The 12,587-nt window shown below is 46.0% G+C and overlaps 1 protein-coding gene across 1 annotated transcript; it reads left to right on the top strand.

Annotated features, from left to right (window-relative positions):
* The first annotated feature begins 329 nt into the window (after positions 1–329).
* On the top strand, positions 330–12,225 carry ANKRD1 (ankyrin repeat domain 1). Its single transcript, XM_001506836.5, has 9 exons — positions 330–666; positions 1,257–1,439; positions 2,199–2,336; positions 2,765–2,872; positions 3,633–3,731; positions 6,771–6,869; positions 7,623–7,721; positions 8,290–8,388; positions 12,003–12,225. Exons 1-9 carry the CDS (start codon positions 643–645, stop codon positions 12,123–12,125), a joined length of 972 nt encoding a protein of 323 aa, XP_001506886.2. The 5' UTR covers positions 330–642; the 3' UTR covers positions 12,126–12,225.
* Positions 12,226–12,587: the final 362 nt, after the last annotated feature.

Raw genomic sequence — 12,587 nt, 5'->3', positions numbered from 1 at the left:
GAGAATTCCAAACAAATATAGACACGCGCCACTGGGACGTGGCGTCCCCTTCTGGGAAACTGTTTCCAGGCAGGACTGAGCAGGAAGGCAGCTCTCGGGGAGAGCGAGCGCTGTGAGAGGGATGCCAGGCCCATTGGTGCTTTCTTCTTAATTAGTCACGGGGAAAGCCGGGCAGGAAGGAAAGAGAGGAGCGATATATTCTCAGGCAGCTGTCCCACTGGGCCCTGGGGTGGGATGCCTGGAAGGGCTGAGCTGTTGAGTCACTCCCATGGTATGAGCATCTAGTCTTTCTGCCCGATTCCCACATTCTGAGTGATTGCACTGAGACAGTCCTCCCCACCCCTCTGCTTCCCTGGCTGCCAGACACTTGGTCTGGAATGAACATATTCACCTGCCTCTGACTTGGTCAAAGGTGGGGGCTGGAGGGGGTTACTTGGATTCCCAGGTTGGAAGATTATCTCATTCCGGTCTCTCCTAAAGATATATAAGGTGAGGCGGTAGGGTGGGTCTCAGCAGAGCAGACCTGAGGATCGGAGGAGGGGGACTCATCCCGAAAGAGGACGGCACGGAGAGAGCTATTGTGCGGAGCAGAAATAGAGTTTCCCCCTTTTCAAGAGGGACGGCACGGAGGACAGAGACAAGATGATGCTGAGAGTGGAGGAACTGGTAAGTCCAGTTGAGTCTTATATTCATCAATACTGCTCTTCTGGGATTCAGGGGTGGGGAGGAGCTGTGGAATTGACCCTGACTTCTCCTGGCCAAGACATCACCCACTTTCAGATTTGAAACTTCATGGCTAAAGATAGTTATAAACTGAATTAAAGGGATGCGGGTTGTAAGGATGGAGATGCCCGGTACTGAATTAGCTCTATAGTTGATTTGTGATTATTGTCTTACTGATTATACTAGTGTTAAATTGCATAGATCTTCCAGTTTCTTGGGCAATAGTTTTAACTTCAAAAAAATACGTCCCACCTCTCAAATTTTCCAGCGATATGAGGTAGGGGCATGGTTTTTCGGGAAGGATAGTATGCCAAAATGGGTTAAGCCAACATGGGCTTGTCAGAATGGCTCAGCCTCCTAGTTTGTATATTCATATAAATATTGAACAAATCAGATTCTACTCCCGGGGATTCCAGCAAGCTTATAGCTCCTCCTCTGCAGAGGTGGAATTTCTCGGTAGAATTGGCAGCTGAGAGTGGACAGTCAGCATCCTTTCGGGTGGTACTAAGACAAACACTCTGCTCCCATGATAGGTGACTGGGACAAAGAACGATGGTAAAGAAACAAGAAATTTCCTCCCAGAGGATTTCAAAAATGGAGACTACGAATCTGCTAAAACCTTAGAGAAACAAGAGGATCGGAAAACACTTCGGACACATCACTTTCGGGCTCTGGAAAGTCAAACCGAGGAAACTGAGAAGCAGCGAGAGGCTGAGGTAAAAACTGTGCGGTGTTTCCCTGTTCCCCCTTTCAGTCCAGAGGACAGAGAAACCAGACAGAGGCAGATACTTGGAAAGAAATCTTGAGTAAAACCAGGAGAAAAAATAGATTTCCACCTTTTTGAGAGGGGAATGACTAGTGGAAATTTCCTAATAAATGCACTTGGACTCTGAGACATCATTTTTCAGTATTATGTGACCTTGTCTACACAGCCCAGGTGAAGTGGAAAATTGAGCAATCAATCAATCAATCAATCAGTCAATTACCCCAGGCACTGTGTCATTATCAGTAGTTTTGGAATTGCAACTGACTAAAACACTGGGGCAATTTAGGCCAGAACAACAGCCCTTTAAGACCAGAATTATCCAGATAATTGCCTTCAGTCTCCACCCTACCTCTGTTATGAAGACATAGCCAATGCTGCAGGTTTAATTTCCATGTAACTATAAACATAGGTTTAAGAGAAAACCTATGAAATCGGGATTACAACTCACGCGTTTGTCAAAGAACCAGAGTCATAGAACCTCCGATAGTACCCTTAGAGATTGATTTTCCGAGCACTATTCGAACAATTTGAAAACAGCCAGGGCCATCCATTACCATTTTATGGGATACTGAAGTGTGATTACAGTATGAGAAAAAAGAAGATAACCCCCACGGTCCCATCCAAATAATAACAACATTAACTCTGGGGGATCGGAGTGCTTTTCTGCAGAAGCTCACGTGTTCACATTTCGACGCTTGTTTTCTTTTAGCTCAAGAAGAAAAAACTCGAGCAGCGATCGAAGCTTGAAAGTTTAGAAGATCTTGAAAAAATCATTCAGCTGAAGAAGAGGAAAAAATGCAAGAAAGTTAAAGTCCCAGTTTTAAAGGACCCAGAACCCGAAAAGATAGTAAGGATTTCTCTGTGTCTCATGAAGACTAAATCATACACCCTCCTACTTATTCATTCATTTATTCAATCGTATTTATTAAGCCTTTACTGTGTGCAGAGCACTGTAATAAGTGCCTGAGAAAGTAAAATACGACAATAAAGAGTGACAATCTCTGCCCACAGTGAGCTCACAATCTGGGGTGGGGGTGTGGGGGAGAGACTTAGATTGTGAACCCCATGTGGACAGGGGCCCTGCCTCACCTGATTGTCCTTTCTCTACCCCAGTGCTTAGTAGAGTGCTTGGCACACAGTAGGCTCTTAAATACCGCCATTATCAAGGACTATTTGCTCGGGCAAATATCGGAATCCAGAGGTACCTAGTCCTGCAAAACATCTCCCGGGTAGAGAAACCCGGTCGACCTTCCTTGTTGTTCCGTTTGCCTCCAGCCAGAAGCTGTGGACATCCCTCTATTTCTGAAGGCCGCCCTGGAGAACAGATTGCCAGTAATAGAAAAGTTCTTGTCAGACCAGAAGACTCCAGATGTCTGCGATGAGGTACGCCCTCGGTCGTGTTTCTGGAAGAACACTTATTACCATGGAACCATTTCCCTCCCTTAACGTGGCCTTGCTGGCGGGGTCTAGGAGTCCAGAAACCATTCTCCCGCCCCCTCCATTCTTTCCCTTCTCCTAAGCCACATGGCCGGATAAAGAGGACAGAAAGATCCAAGAACAAAAATCCCCAGACAAACCAGTAGGCCTGGGCTGGGACTTGAGGTGCCGAGGCAGAACAAGGAAACTGGTGACAAGGTTGCCACGTCACCTGGAGGGGCATGTGGGGCCCAAGAAGGAGTGTCACATGGCAGACATTCCTCCCGCAGGGCTGGGGCTGGGTATTTCTGTCCTCAAAAGACCTCTCTTCTGCGGCCCCACACTTCTCTGTGAGAGAGCCAAACATGTGTGTGAACTTGGGCAAATCATTTAACTTCTCAGGGCCTCAGTTACCTTGTCAGTAAAATGGGGATTAAGAGTGTGAGCCCCATGTGGGACAGAGACTGTCCAACTTGATCAACTTGTATCTACCCCAGCATTTAAAACAGTGTTTGGCACATAGTAAGCTCTTAACAAATGCTATCATTATTATTATTATTATTATGAGTCAGCTTGGAACTCCCTTGCCTCACACTCACCACAGCCCCACTGCTCCTAGGTAGACTCTCAGCCTCCACCATAAACAAAGTCAGCACACTGTCTGCTCTCACTCTTCTTGGGGGTCAAGGAAATATTTACCGCCCACTTTCTCTTGCGATTCCGACAGTACAAAAGGACGGCCCTTCACCGAGCGTGTTCAGAAGGACACTTGGCAATTGTGGAAAAGCTGATAGAAGCTGGAGCCCAGATTGAATTCAAAGATATGGTAAATATATATTCTGTTTTTGCTTTGCAGTGTGGCAATGCATGAGGAAAAGTGAACCCAAGGAAAAATGATAGATGGACCATATTAGATCAAATAACCAAGTCGGGGCCAATATCCATAGGGAATAAATGCAGGACAAGTGGGAAGAGGTGGGAAGGGAAGGGAAGAGAAGCAGCGTGGCTCAGTGGAAAGTGCACGGGCTTTGGAGTCAGGACTCATGAGTTCGAATCCCAGCTCTGCCACTTGTCAGCTGTGTGACTGTGGGCAAGTCACTTAACTTCTCTGTGCCTCAGTTCCCTCATCTGTAAAATGGGGATTAAGACTGTGAGCCCCACGTGGGACAAGCTGATTCCCCTCTGTCTATCCCAGCGCTTAGAACAGTGCTCGGCACATAGTAAGCGGTTAACAAATACCAACATTATTATTATTATTATTATTATTAAGGGAAAAGGAGAGGGGGGAAATGGATAATATTATATGGCAATATTGACCTGATCACAGCTGTTGTCTCGTCAGGGACATCAGAGATATGAAATACAGTAAAGGCTATCTGATATATCATGCTTTCCTTCTTGTCAACTCTCGATCATGCTTTGCACTAAATTGGAACATTGGATCCTTGCCTTGCAGGGTCAGGAAAGTTCTACAGGAGAACATGTACCCTCACTGTCATCAGTGACAGTGGTTCTGACTGCACAGCAATCAATCAGTGGTATTTATTAAGCACTTATCATGGGCATAGCACTGTACTAAGCGCTAGGGAGGGTACAATACAACAGAGTCGGTAGACACGTTCCTTGTCTGTCTCCCACTCTAGGCTGTAAGCTCGCTTTGGGCAGAGAAAATGTCTGCTAATTCTGTTGCACTGTACTCACCCAAACGCTTAGTGTGGTGCTCTGCACCTAGTATGCACTCAATAAATATGATTGATTGACTGAAGGAGCTGAAAGTCAGGAGCATCAGGCAGGCCCATAACAAGTGGTCACGACTGGACCACTTAAAATCAAATTATCTACAAAGAGATGGACAAGTTTGTGTGATACAAACTCAGGGTTTGCTTCCAAAGCATCATCTAAGGCTTCCCTCCATCTTTGCTTCTCCTCTTCCTCCCAGAAAAAGTAGAGTCCAGTATTCAACCAACAGCCGGACTCAGGCAAAATAAGATGGTCCTCTCCCAAAGCCACAGACTCTGCCAGCTACCATCCCCCCCAACTCAGTATATCTATTTCTGATGAGTTTCCCTCAAGTGTAGTGGCTAGAACACAGGCCTGGGAGTCATGGCTCAGTGGAAAGAGCCCGGGCTTGGGAGTCGGAGGTCGTGAGTTCGAATCCCAGCTCTGCCGCTTGTCAGCTGTGTGACTGTGGGCAAGTCACTTCACTTCTCTGTGCCTCAGTTACCTCATCTGTAAAATGGGGATTAACTGTTCACCTCACGTGGGACAACCTGATTACCCTGTATCTACCCTAGCGCTTAGAACAGTGCTCTGCACATAGTAAGCGCTTAACAAATACCAAAATTAAATTACTATTAGAAGATCATGGGTTCTAATCCTGCCTCGGTTACTTGTATGCTGTATGATACTGGGGAAGTCATTTTCCTTCTTTGGGCCTCAGTTCCCTGAGCAGTAAAATAAGGATTGAGACTGTGAGCCCCACGTGGGACAGGAACTGGGTCCAACCCCATTTACTTGTATCTACTTCAGCACCTAGTACGGTGTCTGGTACATAGTAAGCACTTAAAAAATGTCACAATTATTATTATTATTACCTGTTCTTGCCCCTTCCCTCATCCTAATCCTCTACCCCACCCTCCAATCGAGGCTTAGTTTATTCTCTTCTTCCATACTGCTGTTGCTATTACTCCTGCTCCTTTTCTGGTTATTTCTCTTCTTTCCTCTGTCCGTGGGAGCCTCGCACATTCCCACTGTTTCTCTTGAGACTTCTCCACATTCTCAGCCATCCTAACTGCCCCCCTCACATACAAACAGCCTTTAGGGAACCTTCCTCCTTACCATCTGGGGTCTCAACCCTCAGCAACTTGAAACTCTGAGAAGCAGCATGATCTAGTGGAAAGAGCACAGGCCTGGGAGTCAGAAGAACCTGGGTTCTAATCCCAGCTCCACCATTTGTCTGCTGCATGATCTTGGGCCAGTCACTTAACTTCTTTGTGCCTCAGTTACCTCGTCTGCAAAGGGATTTAGACTGTGAACCCCACATGGGACAACCTACTTAACTTGTATCTACTCCAGTGCTTACAATAGTGCTTGGCACATAGTAAGCGCTTAACAAATACCATAAGTATTAAAATGGGGATTCAATATGTGAGCCCCTTGTGGGACCAGACTGTGTTCAACCTGATAAGCTTGTTTCTTCTCCAGTGTTTAGTACAGTACCTGGCACATAGGAAGTGCTTAACAAATACCATGCCCCATCCCCATCTCCCCAAACAGGACGCAGGCTAGCAGAGACAGCTGTTTCACAGGGAGGGACAAGTGGGCGGAGGGGGAGGGGAGTGAATGAAGAAGCACTGGGAAGAAGGGTAATTCCTAAATAGCCACACGGTTTATACAATTGGTATGGGCAAAGAATGAATTTTGATGCTCAAATCATCAGCTCACAGGTTTGATTTTAGATTCTCAATTTTTGAGGCTTTCTTCCGGAGCTGACTAGTTTCAAGAGGTGTCTAGAAAAGGCCGCTATCTAAAACAGATTCCCGCTGAATCTTGGGACAGTTGCAGTTGCGTTCCTTGACCCACGACAAGGTCAAGTGCCTAACCCCTCCAGCAGGGCTGGTGAAATTCTCCCGGGAATTCATCCAGCCTGCCCAGCCTGGGAGTGGTGAGGGATGGCAGATTCTAGGGGCTGGGCTGGGAGGGACAGCTGCCCGGGGGCCATTTCAATGAAGAGATCCAGAAAAATGACCATGAGCCAGAGGGAGTGGAGTCAGAGTTGGCCTGACCTCTAGTGAGATTTTTGAGCACCGCCACCGGAACGCCTCACTTGGAATTTCACTGGCCGTTTTGTGTTCCCTCATTTCAGCTGGAGTCCACCGGCCTCCACTGGGCGAGCCGAGGAGGAAACCTGGACGTTCTGAAGTTCTTGCTGAACAAGGGAGCCAAAATCAACACCCGAGATAAGGTAGCCTCCCCGACTGACTTGGAGAAGAAGCAATTCCAGTCCATTGCTGGAATGGGGCTAGTGGGCTGGTCTATAATGCTCTGGGGTTTGGGTTTTCCCGATTTCTGTCTATCCAACAATCCATCAATCAGTCAATAGTATTGATACCTCTCGCTCACATCCTGGCTCTGGCCTGGAACCTTCTCCCACTTCAATTCCAACAGACAATGACTCTCCCCAACTTCAAAGCCTTATTGAAGGCACATCTCCTTCAAGAGGCCTTCCCTGACTAAGCCCTCTTTTCCTCTTCTCCCACTTCCTTCTGTGTCTCCTTGTCTTGCTCCCTTTATTCATACCCCCAGTTCTCAGCCCCACAGCACTTATCTATCTATACCTTTTTTAAACTATATTAATGTCGGTCTCCCTCCTCCAGACTGTTAGCTCATTGTGGGCAGAGAATAGGTCTGTTTTATTGATATATTGTGCTCTCCCAAACGTTTAGTACAGTGCTCTACACACAGTAAGTGCTCAATAAATATGACTGACTACAATAAAACAGAATCATTCCTTGCTCACAAGGAATTTACAGTTTAGAGGAAGTAGATTTTTTTTTGTTTTTAGTGCTAGGATTTTCTAGAGATGTTAGATGTCCCAAGAAGTATTTTTTATCTTAAAATGCTCTATATGATAAAAAGAAAAAGAGAAATTATCAAATGACCCCTCCCCCCGCATCTCTCCTATTTGTCTCTAACGGATTTATTTGCTCTGGCTTAGCTGCTCAGCACCCCTTTGCACGTGGCAGTGAGGACAGGGCGCTATGAATGTGCGGAACACCTCATCGCCTGTGAAGCGGACCTCAACGCCAAAGACAGAGTATGTACCTGAGCTCCAATCTTTATTAATAGTAATGATAATGATAATAATGGTATTTATTAAGTGCTTACTCTGTGCCAGGCACTGTACTAAGTGCCGGGGTGGATACAAGCAAATCGGGTTGGACACAGTCCCTTTCCTGCATAGGGCTCACGGTCTTCATTGATAATAATGATAATATTAATAGTACTCGTTAAGTGCTTACTATGTGCCAAGCACTGTTCTAAGCACCGGAGTAGATACAAGTTAATCAGGTTGGACACAGTCCTTGTCCCACAAGGGGTGCCCACTCTTAATCCCCATTTTATAGATGAGGCAACTGAGGCCCAGAGAAGGGAAGTGACTTGCCCAAGTTCACACAGCAGACAAGCGGCGGAGCTGGGATTAGAACCCGTGTCCTTCTGACTCCTAGACCCGTGCTCTATCCACCAGACCATGCTGCCCCTATGGCTATGATTTCTTTCTTACCTGTATCCACCTCTAATCAGTCAGACCCCCGAGCGAAGCCTGCCCTAGCCTTGGTCGGTTCTGAGGTCAATCTCGGCATTGTCGGTTTTGCTGTTCTCAGGAAGGAGACACCCCTTTGCATGACGCAGTGAGATTGAATCGTTATAAAATGATCCGACTCCTTATTCTTCACGGGGCCAACCTCACCATCAAGAACTGCGTAAGTACCAGTCCCAGCCAATAATAATGATAATAATAATAATAATAACGATGGTGTTTGTAAGTGCTTACTATGTGCCAGGCACTGTTCTAAGCTCTGGGGAAGATATAAGGTAATCAGGTTGGACAACAGTCCCTGTCCCACACAGGGCTTATAGTCTTAATCCCCAGTTTACAGATGAGGGAACTGAGGCAAAGAGAATAATAATAATAATTGTGGTATTTGTTAAGCTCTTTCTATGTGCCAGACACTGTACTAAGCACTGGGGTAGATACAAGCAAATCGAGTTAGACACAGTCCCTGTCCCATGTGGCACTCACAGACTCAATCCCCATTTTAAAGAGGAAGTAACTGAGGCGCAGAGAAGATAAGTTACTTGCCCAAGATCGCACAGCAGACAAATGGCAGTGACGGCATTAGAACCCAGACCTTTCTGACCCCCACGCTTGGGCTCTATCCTCGTGCTTCTGATTCCCAGAGAGCCCTGTAAACACCAGTCACTTCCAGTAGCGAGGCTGTGCCAACTCCTTCTGATAAGCACTGTCTTTTTCCTTCATGGTTCATTGAAATCTTTTGACCATTTAAAAATGCGCTCATTCGTCCCCCAAATAAACAGCTCTGGGTTGCTTTTGAACAGTGCGCGTGGCCCTCTTTACCGTGCAAAATTCGGACAGCCTTGCCACCGTGTTTAATCCCTCAGAATTCTTACCTTTGGGAGGGAATTGGGAGCTTCTGGGTGTAACAGAGTTAGAAGTTCACAGTCAGGGCCGCGCTGCCCCTTGCTGCACAAGAGACGTAAATAAGACCATGAGCAATGTGGAATGTGTCTATTTATAGTGGGAAAAATGGGCAGTTAAGTGCAGGTTCAGAGGTTATTTCAAATTCACTTGGACGTAGGCCAGCTCCAAGCAAATCAGCAATTCCCAGGTTAGAGTTTTTGGCATCAGTTTAAGTTGGAGTATTTATTCCAACTCAATCTGTGCCAGGAAAGACTGCTTCTTTTTCTTAGGATCCAGGACATTCTGTTCTTTTTGCCATCCAACCTCAGCTCACTCTTGCAATGTGCCCGCTTCTTCCCTTCAGTCCCAGAGGGGCTGCATGAGAAACAAGTGGATAGAGCACAAGCTTGGGAGTCAGAAGGACCTGGGTTCTAATCCTGCCATGTCCTCAGAGGGGAGAGAGAAAAGAGAAGTGGGTAGAGCATAGGCCAGGAAATTAGAAGGACAAGATCCCAGCTCTGCCCCCTGTCTTCTGTGTGACCTTGGGCAAGTCACTTCACTCCTCTGTGCCTTAGTTACCTCATCTGTAAAATGGGGGTTAAGATTGTGACCCCAGTGCGGGACATGGACTGTGTCCAACCTGATTAGCTTGTATCTACCTCAGTGCTTAGTATAGTGCCTGGCACATAGTAAGCACTTTACAAATACCACATTTATCATTATTAGTAAGGGATTAGCAAATACCATTTAAAAATAAAGGGGGCACAAGAGTGCAAGCTGAGGGTAGGAGAGCACCCTTTCTTTCTCAGACTGGATTCCAACTCTTCGCAGAGAAGGGCCCAGGAGGAGGGAAGGTGCTAGAAACAGGCTGGCTACCGGAAGAACTTTATATTCTGGGCACCTGGGCTCCTGTAGTGACGTTTGCATTCATCTCGTGTCTGTTGTTATATCGTACTCTCCCAAGCGCTTAATACAGTGCTCTGCACCACAGTAAGTACTCAATACCACTGACCGACTGACTATGGGGACATCCTCATCCATCTCTCCCTGGGGTCTTTCTTCAGAGGACAAAGTCTGGCTCAGTACAGCAATTGAGTTGCATAAAAATAAGATGCACCAGATATGGAGTGAACAGCTCCAGGGTTAATTTAGCAGCTCCCCAGTCCCCACATCTTTATGCTGCAATCTCTGGTTGGGCCCCCCTTAAGGGCACCGTTGTCCATGAGACCAACTGCATACGAGCACTACATAGAGAGAAACAAATCTGGAGAAGCAGTGTGGCCTGGTGGACAGCATATGGGCCTGGGAGTCAGAGGACCTGGGTTCTAATCTCAGCTTGGCACTTAGTAATAATAATAAAAATAATAATGTTGGTGCTTGTTAAGCGCTTACTAGGTGCAGAGCACTGTTCTAAGCGCTGGGGGAGATACAGGGTAATCAGGTTGCCCCACATGAGGCTCACAGTCTTAATCCCCATTTTACAGATGAGGGAACTGAGGCACAGAGAAGTTGCGACTTGCCCACAGTCACACAGCTGACACTTATGGGCTGTGTGACCTTACGGAAGCCTTGGTTCCCTCATCTGCAAAATGGGGATTCAATACCTGTGCTCCCTCTTACTTAGAATGTGAGCCCCATGGGGGACTTGATTATCTTTATCTACCCCAGCGCTTAGTACAGTGTGTGACACATAGTAAGCGCTTAACACAATTATTATTACTATTATCCAGATACCAGGCAAAGTCCCCATCGCCCCCCAGAATTTCATCTCTGTGTAATGAAATTATTTCTCATCCTTTACTCATCATCACAATCTATTGGATTAGAAAAAAAATCAACTCATAGAAAACAATCTTGCTTAGAAATTTTGAAATCACTCTTCCCTAAGGCAGAATTTTGTACTCAGTGTGACATTTAGGATAACTTTATTCTTGGAAAGATACAAATTGCATAAGCGAAGGACTCAGAAAAGAACAGCAGACACCCCAAATTAACCATTTGCGATAACCGTAAAGTATCTTTAAACGTCACCATTGCCGCTAGCACTCAACTTCACCTTTAATTAACTTCATGTGTGAGTCTTCTCTGCTAAAGAAAAATTAAAAAAAAATCCAACAGAAAACATTTCCATCATTCTGCATTTAAGAACGTAGGTAGAATTCCCAAGAGAATGTCCACGTTTCATACGAAATCTAGGGAAAGCATGAAACCCTGGTGAGCTTGTCCTATAAGTTTGTACTATTCTAGCCACTCGTAGAATCAATCAGTGGCATTTATTGAGCACTTACTGTTCAGAGCACTGCAGTAAGCTCCTGGGAGAGTACAATACAACAGAATTAGCGGAAACATTCCTTGCCCATAACGATTTTAACAGTCTGGGCCCGGGGAGAGAGCTTCTCCTGGACTTCGGGATTATGGGAGCAGACAGCATGGCGTAGCTGACTGAGCACTGGCCTGGGAGTCAGGAGGTCATTTGTTCTGAACCCGTCTTCCCCACTTGTCTGCTGTGTGACCTTAGACAAGTCACTTCACTTCTCCGTGCCTGAGTTACCTCATCTGTAAAATGAGGATTGAGACCATGAGTCCCACACCACAGCTCTTAGTACAGTGCCTGGCACATAGTAAGCACTTAACAAATGGTACTTTTAACTGCTTACTATGTGTCAGACCCATAAATATATATATGTGTATATACACTGTACATATAGAGAGAGAGATATAGATAAAAATCTATATCTATACCTAATGAGAAGCATACCCAAAAGAGGTATTGAAATGCAGCTTCTACATTCGCTTGGTGGCAAACTCATAATACTTCCCTAATAACTACTAGCCTCTACCACTAATGCAACAGGCCCACATATTAACAGTCAACTCCCCTTCTGTTTGGGACAGGAAGGAAAAACCCCAATGGACCTCGTTCTCCAGTGGCAGAACGGCACGAAGGAGATCTTCAGCAGCCTGAAGGAGGAAAGCTTCCACCCATTCCCCCAGCCCTGCTCCACAGGAAGTACATAAAGCCCCCAGATCGCCACGAACTGCAGTCGTAAAGGCCGGGTTCCAGCTGCCTTCACTGATAGGACTAAAAAGGGAAAATTATACAGAAATTCATTTGGAAGGCCTAGTTTAATTAGGGCTTAAAAATCCCACTCGGTGTACTTAAACTTACCCTATTTATTCTTCTTATTTATTTATTTATTAATGTATTTTGTTAGTAATTTCATGAATATTCCAATGCTAATCAAGGCTTATTATGTAACTTTATCAGAGAGCTCCAGGAAGCTTAATAGAGACAATCTTCCTGGAATCCTGTCCCCAAATGCACATGCCACTTTTGAGTTGCCTCTTCAGGGGGAAGGGAGCACAGCAGGTCGGAAGATGGAGAAGAGCGTGGGTTGGAGGAGGGCGGCTAGTCCTCAGGCCCAGTTGCGAGGCCAAAATTCAGTTCTGGTCAGAGGTAGGCCAGGCTGGGAAAAGAGA

The sequence above is a fragment of the Ornithorhynchus anatinus genome, chromosome 3 (genome assembly GCF_004115215.2).
Source record: "Ornithorhynchus anatinus isolate Pmale09 chromosome 3, mOrnAna1.pri.v4, whole genome shotgun sequence".
Lineage (NCBI taxonomy): Eukaryota > Metazoa > Chordata > Mammalia > Monotremata > Ornithorhynchidae > Ornithorhynchus > Ornithorhynchus anatinus.
This window is presented reverse-complemented; position numbering and strand designations above follow the sequence as displayed.